General features: G+C 32.3%; 2 protein-coding genes across 8 annotated transcripts; both read left to right on the top strand.

Annotated features, from left to right (window-relative positions):
- The first annotated feature begins 625 nt into the window (after window positions 1-625).
- LOC103494522 (phospholipase D zeta 2-like) lies at window positions 626-10,390 on the top strand. Its single transcript, XM_008455737.3, has 20 exons — window positions 626-1,008; window positions 2,157-2,258; window positions 2,627-2,742; window positions 2,929-3,070; window positions 3,333-3,503; window positions 3,757-3,927; window positions 4,228-4,470; window positions 4,552-4,668; window positions 5,014-5,153; window positions 5,256-5,405; window positions 5,599-5,755; window positions 5,831-6,367; window positions 6,590-6,700; window positions 7,172-7,318; window positions 7,435-7,632; window positions 8,316-8,417; window positions 8,910-9,041; window positions 9,171-9,236; window positions 9,676-9,737; window positions 9,837-10,390. The coding sequence occupies exons 1-20, from the start codon at window positions 793-795 to the stop codon at window positions 10,084-10,086; spliced, it is 3,330 nt and encodes a 1,109-aa protein (XP_008453959.1). The 5' UTR covers window positions 626-792; the 3' UTR covers window positions 10,087-10,390.
- Window positions 10,391-11,168: 778 nt separating this feature from the next.
- Window positions 11,169-13,450, top strand: LOC103494489 (CST complex subunit TEN1). Of its 7 annotated transcripts, none has more exons than XM_051084678.1 (4): window positions 11,169-11,300; window positions 12,028-12,176; window positions 12,932-13,085; window positions 13,181-13,450. In XM_051084678.1, exons 2-4 carry the CDS (start codon window positions 12,070-12,072, stop codon window positions 13,286-13,288), a joined length of 369 nt encoding a protein of 122 aa, XP_050940635.1. In that variant the 5' UTR covers window positions 11,169-11,300; window positions 12,028-12,069; the 3' UTR covers window positions 13,289-13,450. The 7 variants fall into 7 exon arrangements, with proteins under 7 accessions (XP_050940635.1, XP_008453918.1, XP_050940633.1 ...); XM_008455696.3 differs by having other exon boundaries at window positions 11,170-11,300; window positions 13,169-13,450; XM_051084676.1 differs by having other exon boundaries at window positions 11,250-11,300; window positions 12,031-12,176; window positions 13,169-13,450.
- The last annotated feature ends 3,067 nt before the right edge of the window (window positions 13,451-16,517 follow it).

Raw genomic sequence — 16,517 nt, 5'->3', positions numbered from 1 at the left:
TTTTCAAAAAGTATAAATAGCCCCAAGTTTGTGAAGAAGATGGCTTGGAACAAAATATACACCCATTTGGCATATTCTTGAAGACAGCACAAAAGGTTGGATATTCTTTGAGTTATTCCCCTCCCCAATCGCAACACCAACAAACTTTTGTCACCTGTGAGATTCTAAAGTTACTATTTTGCCCTCCCCCATTATTCATTTGCAAACTAAATAAAAAATATACTAATAGTTATTTTTTTTAAAAAATATAAACCAAAATACTTACAAAAAATCACAATCTGTTTATAATAGACGACTATCTATGTTTACGATTTATCGTGATCCATTATAGATTGTGATATTTTACTATATTTATAAATATTTTCAGAAGTTTTATCATTTAAAATAATTTTAAAAGAAAAAAAAACTATAAAAGTATCTTGAAAAACTTTCTATTGAGTCTAATTAACTTCTAAATTTTTGATAAATTTTGAAAATTAATTAATCTTGAATTCATAATTGATGTTCTAGAGGGTGGTTTAGTCATTTTCCATTTTGCTTAGAAATATTTAAAAAACAACACTTGAACACAACCACTACGTAAATATAAATAACTAACTTTCGATGGTTTTTTGTATTTTCTTCAAGTTACCTTCCAAAAGGCAAAAACTATACCACGAACACGAACACGAACTACTCTCTTCTTTCAATTTCAAATTCCAGTTTCATTTAATTTCTTGCAAGAATTCACTTCCGTCCCGCGAAATTTTCCTTCATGAACTCTCTGTAATTCACTTCCTTCCTTGATTCGTTATGTCGACGAAGAGATTGATTTCCAGTGGAACGACTCCGGAAACTGAGCCGCCGAGGTTGTTTGCTTCAGCCTTGCACTCGTTCCGGCAATGTGTAGAATCCGCTAGGGTTTTTGAGGAGCTTCCGATTGTTTCGATTGTATCGGTTTCACGGCCGGATACTGGAGATATTAGTCCCTTGCTGTTATCTTACACCATTGAAATCCAATACAAACAGGTATTTAACAGAACTTCTCTGTCTATCTTGTGCTTTGATGTGTTTTTCATTTTATTGAGAAAATTTTGAAGATTGATTTGCTAGGTTTTGTTGTTTGTAATTGTGAAAGTTTAATACGTTTGGCTGTGAAACAGTAGTGCTGTTTGTGAGAAAGGGAAGAATTTGTGTTTGAATCTTCCATATGAATGTTCCTTTTTTTTTTTTTGAAATGATTGGTAGGAGTAGAGCAATTGGCTAATATTTTTATCAAAGGTGTTTTTGGCAGGGTTATTTATTTATTGTCAAATTATAGATCAAAATACCATTTTGCCCCAAGACAAGTTTGTTCAATCTTAGTCTTTGTACTTTTAATCGGCCAATTTTAGTCTATACTTTCAATAACTCTTAAACTTAGCCCCTCAAATTAATTTTTACCACAATTAATTAAGAAAATTGTTTTGAAAGACAAAACTTATAAAATTATTTACAAATGTAGCAAAATATCACAAGACACAAATTGTAGTCTATCGTAGTCTATCATGGTCGATTGTAAATAGACTATGATATTTTGTAAATATTTTGGTTCATTTTGCTATATTTAAAAATAGTCTAATTAATTAAATAATAACAATAATTTTTCATGCAAATAGACCTATTATGGTGATATGTTTTCAAAATTTATAGTAAAAATGCTAATGGGCAACAATTTTTTTTCTAAAAAGTCAACAACAAACTCGGAAAGTGGACTAAATTAGATTTAATGAAAGTATTACAACTAAAACAAGACAACCAAAAATACAAGAACTAAAATTGAGCAAACTTTAAAGTATATGGACCAAAATGGTATTTGTCTAAATTATACATATACGCTCTTGACTTTCAAAGTTGTGTTGTGTCTAATGGATTCAATTTTAAAAAGTGTTTAAGATGTTCCTAAACTTTTGGTTGTATTAGATTAACTAACTTGACATTTTTTACGTACTTCGAAGAAAAAAAAACCTTCAAAATACTCGACTAAAGGATGGGGTTCCAACTAAGTAAAATATTTCTTATGAATAATTACAAAAGTTCTTCGTAACTGAAGCCCAAAGGGACAAATGAAGTCTAGCTATTCCAAATTGAAAACATTGTTTTATTGTGATTACTGACATGAAGTTCACTGTTGACAGTTTAAATGGAGGTTAGTGAAGAAAGCATCGCAAGTTCTATATTTACATTTTTCATTGAAGAGACGTGCATTTATTGAAGAACTCCACGAGAAACAAGAGCAGGTTTTCCTTACATCGTATATTCCAAACAATCTTCTATCTATAACATTTCTGCTCCATTAGCTCTAACCTGAATGTAATTGGTTAGTTTTAGGTTCGTTTGATAATTAAACACTTTTGAAGTCTTAGTTAAATTTAATGAACAACAAATGAAAAGTTAAAACTACATCTCTTAGTGAAAAGTTTAGGGGCTTTTAACAGTGATTTAGAAATAGTATACAAAATGAAGAAAATTCTTAGTAACAGTTGTGATGATAGATAATCAAAATCAAAATTGTTATGAACAAGGCCCTGAAATGTAAAACTTGGATTCTATTTAGTTTGTTTTTCATAATTTCTTGTTTTGATTGGTTCGCATGTTTACATACTAGGTGAAAGAATGGCTTCACAACATGGGAATAGTTGACCATCCAGCTGTAGTTCATCATGATGACGAGTCTGATGATGGGGCCTTTTCTTTGCATGATGAACAAACTACAAGAAACAGGTTGATGCATGGAAGCATATTGTTTAACCCATTTACCTATTGAATTAAGATTATGCTTTATACCAAATCGATCATTTTATCTTATGGTGGATATTGTGTTTTGTTTTTCTATTTCTTTTGGGGTGTAAGAACTAAGAAGGTAGTTATCGATGCATTGGAAATTTGATATTCTTCTAAAATGTACAGGAACGTTCCTTCTGTTGCTGCTTTACCCATCATTAAGCCAGCACTGGGAGGACAGCGGTCCATTTCAGACAAGGCAAAGCTAGCAATGCAAGGTTACTTAAATCACTTCTTTGGGAACTTGGATATTGTAAATTCTCGTGAGGTGAGTGTAAAATTTTCTTAAAACGCCAACTTCTCGTAGAAAGACCAGTAACTTTGATCAAAGCATTGAATAGTAACTTGTCCATTTTATTTTCCGTGTACTTTAATTTCAATGAATATTAAATTCTAAACTCCCTATCCTTCTTACGAACTAGGGAAATGTATAATGTATGGGTGATTGCTTGAAGGTTTCTTATATAATTTGATCACATTGCACCCGTATGCTTCCTCTGTTTCTCTAAATAAGTTGTCCTGGAAAGCAGGTCTGCAAATTTTTAGAAGTCTCGAAGATGTCATTTGTAAGAGAACATGGTCCAAAGTTGAAAGAAGGTTACCTAATGGTGAAGCATTTAAAACAAGTCACAGGATCTGATTCTAGTATAAAATGTTTTGCATGTCATTGGTGCAGTTGCTGCATGTACAATTGGAAAAAGGTTTGTTTACTTATCTCTCTGTGTTTCTTTTGATCGAATTTAAATTGCTTAATGATGAGTTAGTTCTCATTACTATTGATCGCTTTAGCAGAAGGTTATTTTTATTCAAGTAGAGAAATTTTTACCCATGCTATTCATACTCCTTCATTTTAACAATCATGAATTGCATTTAATTTTACGAACTTCAACATGCCCCATTCTTTTTTCAATGATCAATACTTTGGTTTTTTTGACAACCCCTGATGACAAACAGGTTTGGGCTGTTTTGAAACCAGGTTTCTTGGCCTTGGTTGCTGATCCTATGGACTCTAAACTTCTAGATATAATTGTTTTTGATGTGCTACCAACAGTAGAAGAGGAGGGATCCCAAGCATGCTTAGCATATCATGTCAAGGAGCGGAATCCTTTACGTTATTCATTCAAGGTGTGTATTCTTTTCTTCTTTTCCTCTTCTTATTTCTATTCAAGTTCGTCTGTAATTCAACTCATCTTTTGTTACTTCGTCCAACTTTATGTAATTTTTTTACATGACTTGTTTGTGAACACACCACAATTTTCTGCAATGTCATAGTTGAATTGAAATTGTGAGAATTGAACTTGTCTGCTAATGCTGGTTAAGGAATTCAGTTATTTCTTTTCTCGTGCCAAAATCTTCAATTTGATTTGGGAACAGAGTTCATATAGCACATTCAAATTTAATGACAATACAGAATGTTTTGAAAAGGTTAGGCGCGGTGATGGGGACATAAGGTTCAGAACCACAAGTACTGCCAAAGTCAGAGAATGGGTCTCATCAATTAATGATGCTGGTTTTGGAGCCAAAGATGGCTGGTGCCACCCTCATCGCTTTGGTTCTTTTGCGCCTCAGAGAGGTTTGAGTGATGATGAAAGCCAAGCTCAGTGGTTCATAGATGGCCGGGCAGCTTTTGAAGCAATCGCTTGCTCTATTGAGGCTGCAAAATCTGAGGTCCGATAGTCCACATGAAAGTTGAAACAACATGCTTGTCAAATCACCGTGTAAACTTAAGTGGTCTAATGTTCTTTGTAGATATTCATCACTGGCTGGTGGCTTTGCCCTGAGCTTTATACGCGACGTCCTTTTCATAATCATTCTTCATCACGGCTTGACGCGTTGCTGGAAACAAAAGCAAAAGAAGGTGTCAAGGTATTTAAGCAATTCCCAAAATTATGAGTGAAATAACAGTTTGTTTTAAAATATTGGATTTTGTTGCATTGTTAGGCATTGACTGAGTTTGGATACTTTGTTGATGTTGTAGGATGCAATAAAATTAGTTTAAAGCCTAAACTTCTGATCAGCTATTAATGCAGTTCTAAAAGTTATCTGTGTACGTTTTATCTAGCTATTATTTGTTTTGACTTTGGATCTTTTTTGGTGCAAACAGCCCCTCAATTTTGCTCTTAGTAGTTCCCATACATTTTTTTATTATATTATGCATTTTCTAGAACTCATCATGAACTTATTTTCACTTTGAAGCTTTTTTTTTTTCAGATCTACATCCTAATGTATAAGGAGGTTCCTATTGCTCTGAAAATTAACAGTATGTATAGCAAGAAGAGGCTTTTAAACATTCATGAGAATATTAAGGTATTACGTTCTCCTGATCATATGTCAACTGGGATTTATTATTGGTAAGCATTTTGTAGATTATGTTAAATTTGTTGTATTTTACCTATCATTTTTAGCCTCCGTTTTCAAACAATTTTATCACCTGTTCCATGGCATAATGACAGGTCACATCACGAAAAAATTGTCGTTGTTGATCACCAGATTTGCTTCATTGGAGGTTTGGATTTATGCTTTGGCCGGTATGATACAATGGAGCATAAAGTGAGTGACTTCCCTCCCTATACATGGCCGGGAAAGGACTATTACAACCCAAGGTAGCTATTACTTTTCACAAAAAAGATGAGAACGTCTTGTATCAGTATTCTTTATTGTCGTGTTCTCAAGCATGCTCATGCCTGATTGAACAGCAGAGACAGTCGTAGAATATTAAAATTTTCTTCTTTAGAAATGTACCTTTTTTAGGATACTTGTGAATATAATTGATTTGCCGAACTTGCGTGTGTTTAGAGAATCTGAACCAAATTCTTGGGAAGACACAATGAAAGATGAATTGGAGCGGGAGAAGTGTCCTCGAATGCCATGGCATGATGTTCACTGTGCTCTTTGGGGATCTCCATGCCGTGATGTTGCTCGACACTTTGTTCAGAGGTGGAACCATGCCAAGGTCAATCTTGTCTCACATGCACCTGTTTTCAACCTTAATTTTTTTCCTTTCTAACATGTCAAAGCATTATTCTAGAGAAACAAAGCCCCAAATGAAGAAAAAATACCTTTACTTATGCCTCAACATGATATGGTCCTTCCACATTACATGGGAAAACGCACAGAGTTGAGCTTTAAAAATACAGACTCAGAGCAAGATCATCAGAAGCAGACCACGGATGATCTCTTTTCCTCCTTATCCCCACAGGATGATATTCCATTATTGATGCCTCAGGAAGCTGGTGGACTTCCAGATTCTAACGAGCAAACAAATAATCTTTCCATGCAGCACAATTCTTTCAATCAGCCCATGGAAATAGGAAAAAGTGTTACTGGTTCTTTCCAAGCATACAATGCTGAACCATTGACTCAAATTGAACAAACAAACGGATTATTAGATGACTTTGGATTTTTGGATGAATTTGGTGCTTTTGGTCATCTGAGGGAACCTACTTTTGATACTCCGCCATATATGAAAAATTCAAATGATTGGTTAGAAACTGAATGCGAAAGTAACCATGTTGCTATAAACGAGGTCAGCGAAATTGGTCCCCTTACTAGTAGCAATTGTCAGGTTAGCCATCTCTATCTCTATCTATCTGTTTCTGTTTGAGTGACAATTAATAATATAAGCTTAAGGATTTGAATAAATTTTTTCTTCTTTTAAACCCCACAGTAGAAATCTTAAATTCTTCCCAAGACAAGACCTATCTATAAGGGCAAAAACATCTTGGCATATATGTTTAATTAAGAATCTTATATATGTATGTACTTATGGATTGCTTGGTGATTTTAGGTAATAAGAAGTGTCAGCCAGTGGTCAGCAGGAACAAGCAAACCAGAAGCAAGTATTCATGCTGCTTATTGTGCTGCCATTCAAGAGGCAAAACACTTCATCTACATTGAGGTAACATCCTTCGTCATGGGAACTTCCGTTTTTTATGGGTCACTGTTTAGAAGGGAAAAAATTGTTCTCTCAAAGAATCCTTTGACATCACTGTAGTCCTAAAAAATAAAGAGTTAGTTATCACACAAAAGGAAACCAATCTGCCAATGTATCTAGACCTTGAAAAAAAGGACATACAACTATCTAAACTATAATGTTATGTCACGTGAAAAACAATGCATGTTAGGATATTTACAACTAAAAATAGTGAAAAATTAGAGCGATAAAAGACAAAAATATTGGCAAACAGTAGGAGTAAGTATGCACGAAGTTCACTTGCTTCTCAGCCTGTTATTTAGCCAATCAGGAATCACTAGGAAATGCGTGTGTCAAACATATAGATCTCAACATAGATAAATAACTAATCATTATTTCTATCGATGCAATTAAATGAAGTGATGAATGAGTTCTACCCTTTTGTTTTACTTTCAGAACCAGTTTTTCATATCTGGTTTATCAGGGGATGAGACCATACAAAATCGGGTTCTGGATGCATTATACCAACGTATATGGCTGGCTCATAAAGAAAAACAATGTTTTCGAGTTATTGTTGTTTTACCACTCTTACCTGGATTTCAGGTATGTATTGGCATATTTCATTTATCTTTTAAAATTTTAGATTTCTAGTCTTTCTATTGGCTCTCTATGGCTGGCTTCACGGACTATCTGCTTCCTGTCCCTTACGCATCCATCAGGGTGGTGTAGATGATAATGGTGCAGCAACTGTTCGAGCCTTGATGCATTGGCAGTACCGAACAATTAGTTGGGAAAAAACTTCGATACTGTACCGTCTCAATCTATTATTGGGTCCTAAAACGCAAGATTATATTTTATTTTGTGGCCTTCGATCATATGGCAGACTATTTGATGGTGGTCCAATTGCTACAAGTCAGGTACACTTAAGCTTCTTGCTAACATATGTAGCTTAGTTTTTTTGTTTTGTTTATTTTCTTTTTTCTTTTTTGTTTCTTAATAACCTCTATTATTGATTATTGGATCTTGCTCGCATATAATATTAATCAGATGATCTGTCATGAAATAAAATGTATATATAGACTCTCAATTTTGGCAGCAATTTTTTTTATATTTGCTACAGATCTTGCATAGAAAAACGAAAAAGTTTAGGCCCAGTTAAGTAACCATTTGGTTTTTTGTTTTTGTTTTTGGAAGTGAACCTTGTAGACATAACTTCTTTCATTTTTAAATTTCTTCTTTTGTTATCTACCTTTTGCCAATGGTTTAAAAAGCCAAGCAAAATTTTGAAAACAAAAATAAAAATGTAGCATTTAAAAACTTCTTATTGTTTTTGGAATTTGGCTAGCATTGTAATTAAGAAATATGCAAATTATTGTCAGAAAGAAAAAAAGAGACAATAGGCTTAATCTTCAAAAGCCAAAAACAAAAAACGAAATGGTTTCTAAACGGGATCTTAGTTAATGGGCATCATTAGTTATAGCATATGGTCAACTTCCGCAATAAACTAAAACAAATTTCTCTAATAATATCAAAGGTTTAAGTTGTTTCAAAATGCTATCAATTTGAGCTTGTAATGAACTACCTGATTATCTTTTTTCAGATATATGTGCACAGCAAATTGATGATAATCGATGATTGTATTACCTTTATTGGTTCCTCCAATATTAATGATAGAAGTTTACTTGGATCCAGAGATTCTGAGGTATTGCTCTAAGCTATCTTAGAGTCTGCTAAAATTTTTAGTTGTCTACTTTCATGTCACATAAAAACATTTGTAAAACTTGGCTTGGTTTAGTTTTCAAATCTTAGCTTGGTTTATAAAAATATTGGAAAAAAATTAGATACCAAAATAATACCTATATTTGTTCAAAGATTGCAGCATTATCCTCTGTCTTTCATAAATATTTCATAATCGTCACTGCAGTTGAAAAGTTGTTTGATTGTTGGATGAAAAGTCAACGTGTCTAAATCTTGTTCTCTTAGACTTAGTCCTGACAACATTTCACCTCAATTTTCCGTCCAACATTCTAAAGGATTTCTACTCAAATGGCAGTTTTGAAGCTATATGTAAAGTCAAGGACATTTTTAAATAAAGGCAAAATTCAGAGGCACTAATATTTTTGCCTAGCTTGTATATACGTACTCAGTCTGTTCTACTTCTACTTATCAGTTTATCACCGTATTCCTTCTGCAGATTGGAGTAATTATTGAGGATAAAGAGTTTGTTGTTTCATCTATGAATGGAAAACCTTGGAAAGCTGGAAAGTTCGCTCATAGTCTACGATGTTCCTTGTGGTGTGAGCACCTCGGTCTTCATCTCGGAGAGGTTCGTGTACTTTAACGCATACTAGGAGTTGAAATATTTTTGGTTTCCCATAATCCACCAATCTTCCATGACATCACTACATGAATACCATACAATTCCAACATATTTTATATGCCTTAACTACTTCAGGTCAGTCAAATCCTTGATCCAGTTGTAGAAGCAACGTACAAAGATTTGTGGTTAGCTACGGCAAAGGTGAGAATAACGAGATATAATCTAGTCATTAACCTTCTCATTAATAAGTTAGTCATTTAGATCAAGCTTGGTAGCATTTTCCTCGAACTGGTAAGCGTTTCTTGTTTTTCTTAAAAGTATTTGGTAATCAATTTTTGTTCTTTGAAATCTAACCTACAAAAATCGTATATGAAAATTAGTTTTTAGAACTAAATATCTAAATTTGTTATATTTATTACATATTTCTTTATAAGCCAATAATAATAAAATATTTACGTTCTAGAAAAAGGGCAAGAGTAAGCATCTTGATGTAATTGTTTCCAAAAAAATTTCATAATTTTAAAAGCGTTTTCTAGAAAAATGAGAGACAGAAGACAAAAATAGTTACTAAATGTCCGATCCTTAATACTACAACTTTTGCTCTTACTAATCCTAATAAAGTGCTATAAATCCAAAACAGGAAAATACGACAATATATGAAGAAGTCTTTTCTTGCATCCCCAATGACAACATAAACTCAAGGTAACCAAACAACTTCCTATTGTTATCATCTTTGACATTCTTCATCAAAACTTTTTTTTTTCTTTTCCCCTTATTCATATTGTATTCTATCGAATTCAGATTGTCTCTACGCCAAAGTTTGGCGGATTTGAAGGTGAAACTTGATCATAACACACTAGATTTAGGAATAGCTGCTGAGAAGATAGAAAGCCATGAAAATGGGGAAGTAAAAATGATAGATTCAATGGAGAGATTGAAGTGTATTAGGGGACATCTAGTTTGTTTTCCTTTGAAGTTCTTGTGGCAAGAAGATCTCAGGCCCGGGTTCATTGAGAGTGAGTTTTATGCTGCTCCTCATGTTTTTCATTGATACATACCATTGGAGATGGAAACGGCGAGTTCAACCATTTCTAAGCCAGACAATCGAACCATTGACTTTCGGAACAATAATTTGTGCTTTATCCACCAAGCTATGTTTATATTTATGGAAAATTGCATTCTTTGCTACGCCATTATATGTACATTCTCAACTTAGAAATCTAAGATCGTGAAACTTATTTATGTTTTTGTAGAGGTCCGTCTAGGTCCAATCACATGGGTGTAAAAAGTATGTATATAAACAATTCTTTTCTCCTTTGAAAAAGAGAAAAATGAAAATTGGGATTGAGTTTGTAGATTGTGTTCTATAGCATATTCAAATTTGGTTGGGATATGCAATGAAAATTCCTCCATTTTGAAAAAAAGATGAAATGAAAGACTTAATAAAAATTCTCCATCGATAAAACTCGTCTTCTACATTAAATTTTTTTCGTTTCAATCTGGGGCAGCCTAATGACATTGTTCTAGTACAACCTTCCTTTATATTACCAAATGCTTAAAATCCACCTCGAGAACATTTCATTGATACTGGTTATCACTTGTGGCGTCACTCCGTCGGACACTCTTATGTACATGTACATGAAAGAAATAAAATCTAAACTTTCGTTAAAAATGTGAGAACCAATGCAATTTCAAAGAAAAAAAAATGCAATAGCTAGATGTGAACTTATTTTAAATTACAAAATTTTAAAAATATTTATAAATTTAACAAAATATTACAATCTATTTGTGATAGATCATAATAGACTAAGATTACACCAATAGTAGTTTATAATCTATTACAATTAATTTTATGTTTTATAAATATTTTAATTTATTTTTATATTTAAAAATAATTCCTAAAGAAGTTAACAATCTATATTATTGTTATTATTTAACAAAAAAAACGAAATAAAATTAATAATAACATAGGGTCATTATCAAATATACGACAATAAACCAAAATATTTATAAAATATAACATAATTTTATATTTTATCTGTGATATATATTGATAGACTTGTATTAGTATCTACCTATATCTAAGCATATAGAAGTTTATCAACCATAACCAATACCAAAATTTTGCTATATTTTGTAATTAAACGTCATTTCGATTAATTTTTCAATAAAATGAAGTATAAGGAAAAGTTGATAAGAAAAAGTGTTTTGGAAGTCCATAGTTTGTCGTCTCGCTTAGGTTGATTTTTCAGTGGCGCGAATCAGGTAAATGCTCAACCTTCTCTCTTTCCTTTGTAATTCTTCCACTCCACTTTTGTTTAGAATTTCGCTTCTACAATCATGGTGCTTCAAGATTCTGAATCCATTTCCCATTATTATTGATCGTTTAAGATTACCCTCGGTGGGATTTCCTTTTCAACTTTTTTTCCCATTTCAATCCATTGTTGAACTCATCATTGATTCCTAGAATTCATGTATTCCCCCCTTTACAATCTTTCTATAACCCCATAGTGTAGTCATTAATTTTTTGAAATTTTCCCTTTTAGTTCACATGCTAGTCCCAACAATTTGTTTTCCTTGGTGGGAATCATTAGAAATCCCTTTTCCTAGTGGGAAGTTTACTGGATTTAGTATATTAATGTTTTGAGTTTCAAATTTTACATGAAATGGGTTTAGAATTTTGCTGATAAAGGTAGTTCATTTTATGCTAGATGAGTTTTGTTGGGTTTTTTTTTTCCGCTTGATCTTATGAGGATTTGACAACGGCAGAATTTAAGTGATAGGGGTTAGATTCAAAAGCATTGAATTACTAAGAAACTGTGTAACATGGCAACATGTGACGTGTTATTGTAAAGAATAATGGTTGAAGGATGAATTCTTAAATTTGGAGGACGAGTTTAATTGTTACTCTTATCATTTTATCTTCATTCTAAAGAAATTGTTGATTATTTACTAAGATTTACATGTCTTTCATATGGTATTTGACTTGCAGTAGAGATTAGAGTGCTTTTTGTGAGAAAGAGGATCGTACTGGATGGCTTTATCTGCAATAAAATCAGGGGCGTTGGTTTCACTGAAAGACTTGATGAAGCCATCTTCTGAGTTCTTCAAGGATGGGGCTTCGCTTAGAGTTACTGGAAAGTAAAAGTTATCTAAATGGAAAAACATTTTATGCTTTCTACAACTTTTCATATGGGCCATAAAATTTGGGCTTAAACTTTATTGGTGAATTGATTCTCTTGGTAGATTTTGCTTGAATTTGTTTTCCATAACTGTCTGTTTGAAATTTGGGCTGCCTTTATTTTCTTAGCAATGGAATGATCCACTTAAATTTTCTCCTCTGGATGTTCACTATTTTCTTAAAACTAAAAGCCACCAGCAAACTATTTCACTGCAGCCTATTAGTTAGTTTGTTGCGGATTTGTATGTAGTTATTATCTTAAGTTTTCACTTTAGGTGGCATAATTATATCCTTCACATTTGTTTTTTAATAGCACTATTCAATGTAGAACTTTTTGGCTGTAGCAATCTTATCGGATGTTGAAGGGGATAGATTTCCTTGGCTGTTGTGAGTGTTCATTGTCTTATATGCATCAAACAGAAACCAGATATTTAAAATCCGTAGCTAAGGCTCAGACCTACCATTTAATTGAAATCTTGAATAAACTTTGAAACATAATCTGATGGTGTCATCACATAATTCTCCTCTTACTTAATGTGACAACAGATTATCCGTTGATTACTTTTAATAATGGAGGCTAATCTTTATGTATATGCAACTGTTCTCTTGATTTATTGCTATGACGTAGATGACTGAAATACTTTTGAATCTATGAACTGTTTCCTCAACTCTTTTTGTGACAATGAAAATATTTAACATCTGTTCTTCAAGACAGATTAGTGGAGTATTCTGTAGAGACGGCCATTGCCATAATTGTGGATGGAAATGTTAACTTGAAGATCGACACACAGCATCTAAGAGAGCTTAGCATTCGCATTGGTTCCATATATCAATTTATTGGTGAACTACTTGTTCAGTCAGATAATGAGGTGAAATACCGTTTAATTAGGGACACCTTTCTCTTTTTCACACCGTTCACACACAAGAGCCTTAAATGATGCTTTATTTCCAGGCAATTTTGCAGGCACGTGTTGGCAGGAATGTTGATGGCATTGACCTCAACCTTTATCATCAGTCCTTGCAGCTGTTAAGACAATTTCAAGCTGATCACTTGAACAAGAGAACAAATTAGTTCACTTTTTGCCTTGAAATGAATTTCTCATGTGTTTCACCGACAAAGGTAATCTAGCTAATTGTTAACTTTGAAATGTCAGAAGTATGAACAGCTCTTTCCTTTTTCCTGTTTTACTTTCTGTAAAGAAAATCTCAGTAGGTAAACTACTTATTTCACTAACATCATGTGTTGAATGAATGTTTTGCTGAAGCTTTTTGCATGTATAGAATTGTTTCATAAAATAGTAGTTAAAATAGGATGGTTTAAAAGGTGGGGGGAAATACCCATAAAAGATCTCCAACAATAACATCAAACACCCGACATCTCTCTAAATCTTCCGAATTAAATGAGACAAAACTACCAAAAATAAAAAGAATCACAAAACGAGCCAGTGTACAAGCTTGTTTCTTAAGCATGATATACCGTGTCTATAAAGTGTGTTTCTTAACCACAATTTACAATGCATAAGTATAAAATCGTGTCAAGTGTCGTCTAATACACGCTGCATGCTTTAAAATCAAACACCATGACCAAACAAAACTATCTTATTTCTGTCATTTCTTATCAAATGACCCTATTCTTGTTATCAACACGGTGTGCATCAAAAGTCCTTTAAAAACTGGTAAGAGAGACCCCATTACCCTTCCTTTTCATGTCTAGAAATGTCACACAGTCAAGAGTAGAGGGACATTATCTTTAGTATAAATGCTTTAATTTTTGGCTTATGAACAAGAATTCACATGTGACCAATCAAAGAAAAGGGGGAAAAAAGGTATCAAAGAATCAAAGATACGCGTTGAACATTTTGAACCATTGTTGAGTTGGCCAGTTGGTTGGTAGAAAAAGCCAACCCCACAGTGTGACTAATATGTATTATTAGAATGTGGTAGAAGGTAGGGTCCATCCATCTTTTCCAGTTTTGTGGAGTTCATTATGATACAATTTCGCCGATCTACTTTTCTTTACATTAATACATTGTTTGGAGACTCGTAATGGAATGAGATTGGAATGTAATAGTAATTCAAAATCCATGTTCTAGTTTGGTATTTTGAACCCGATTTGCAATACCAAATTCATTTTTTTTCCATAGTTTTCAACCCAACCTTTTTTCCCACCATTTCCATGCTTCACAATCTCATTTTCTTTCTGCCCTCGATTCTTCAGTCATTGCAACACCATCTTAGATTCTCAGTAATCTTGCTTATGATCCAGCCTTCCAAACAACCACTGTGAGGATTCAAATTAGGACCCTTGCAATCACTTTGTATTTGACAAAACAATAATCAATGGAGGAAGAACAGTTGAGGTCACTAGCTAGAAAAAGAAAGAACAGTTGAAGTGATTGAAAATGATCTATGTGGATGTAATGGGGAAGTTTTATGGTACACCATTCCATTATTTATATTTAGTCACATCATCAGTTGGATTAGATTTTTTTAGCTCATATATTGGTAGCCTCTATTTTGATTTGGTTTCTATATGCAAATTATAAAGATTTGTTATCAACTTTTCTTATCAATTTAGTGAAGTTCTATCATTTTAGGTGATGGGTGATTGCTTTTCAAAAGAAGGTATATAAAAGGAAAATGAGTTAAAGGTTTCGAGGATATCGCTGATTACACTAAACTTTCGTAAAATTAATAATCGAATTATTTAATTTTATATTGTAGTATAGTTATTCTACTTCAAATTTTTTACCAATTTCGTAAAAGTATATTCACTAAGTTGTTCAGATTAAATTATATTTCTTATTTTCTTAAAAAGTGAAAATTAAACGCCAAATTATTAGTTATCATTTAAAATTACTAAAATATTAGTTCTATAAATAAAAAGTACAGTTAAAATATCACACTTATAAGCAAATTGTTATATTATAATTTTGTTGCTTTTGACTAATAGCAAAGGAAGAGTATATAGCTAGTGGGAGGTTTAAGTGTTAAGTAAAAGATAAGTATGGTAATCAAACTCTTAATCTTACAAGTCACATAATGATGTTATTACAAATGATATGTATGATTTAACCCTATAGGAATCTCTATATTTCTTCTAATTACTTATATTTTTAAGTTTGATTTCAATATAGCCTCTAAATTTAAAAATGTTACAATTTTATTTTTTAAATTTTAAGTTTTTTATTTCAATTTGAAGTCGAACTTTCTAAAATTCACACTTTTTAGTTTCTATTTTTTTCATGAAATGCACACTTTTAAATTTTTGGAATTAATATCTATTAATTAAGTAAAATAATTATAAAGTGTAAAATTAAAATTAATTATACTAATGAAGAAAGAAAAAAGTAAAACTCAAACTTAATTGTAACGTTTTTACGTGAACTGATTGAAAGCGAACATCCAACGAAAGATCAAGGTTAGGGTGAAAATCTTAAATTTTAAAGATCAAATTAAAACAAAACTTAAATTTTAAAAGTAAAATTCAAACATTTTAAAATTAGAGACTTAAGTTGAAATTAAATTCAAAACGCGTAGATCGAAAGTGTAATACCTCGAGCCCAGAATTCGAATTTGACAACGAATAATCTCAACATTTCCCTACGACATGACAACATCGTCCTTTGTTATCCCTACAAACAAACATTTTAGCATGTTTTATTCTCACACACATACATATCCTATAGATCCTATGATTGAGGCACTAAAAAGGAAGGTGTAAATTATTGGTTTTTATGCCTTTTTTGAACTTATTTTGGTGTTCTCATGATCTCTCTCATTCATATATGATATCGGTTTATTTATGTCTCCTTCCAAAAGTCGGGGCATTACAAAAAGTAAAACATTATAAAATATAGAGACCAAATGAAAGCTATACGTCTAAATCTAAACAAAAGAAAAATAATAATAATTATCATTATCATTATCATTCTATCCCAAGTGTTCAATCTCTCTCAACTCTTACAATATAAAATTATATATAAGAAAAATTATCCTCTATTCCACTATTGTGTTTTGCTTCCTTTTAAAGGCTTTATTATAATATGAGAATTTAAGATTGTGACTTTGACCAAATTTCTTTGATTTTATTTTAGCTTTAGACAACTTTGTAGATTTCATCAAACAATTTTAATATATATCTTTTTCAAATGGAATTTTAGTTGGTGCCAAAAAGGCTATAGTTGAGATATTAGGGTTAGGCCAATAAGAATACAAAACTAACCCACATGAGCTCATATAGCTTTGTTGACCAAAATTTATAATTACAATGCAAGTTGTGTATTATTAGCTTCTGCTTT

This window comes from Cucumis melo, chromosome 5 (genome assembly GCF_025177605.1).
Source record: "Cucumis melo cultivar AY chromosome 5, USDA_Cmelo_AY_1.0, whole genome shotgun sequence".
In the NCBI taxonomy this organism is placed as follows: Eukaryota; Viridiplantae; Streptophyta; class Magnoliopsida; order Cucurbitales; family Cucurbitaceae; genus Cucumis; species Cucumis melo.
The sequence above is the reverse complement of the archived record's forward strand: the minus strand, read 5'-3'. Positions and strand labels throughout refer to the sequence as shown.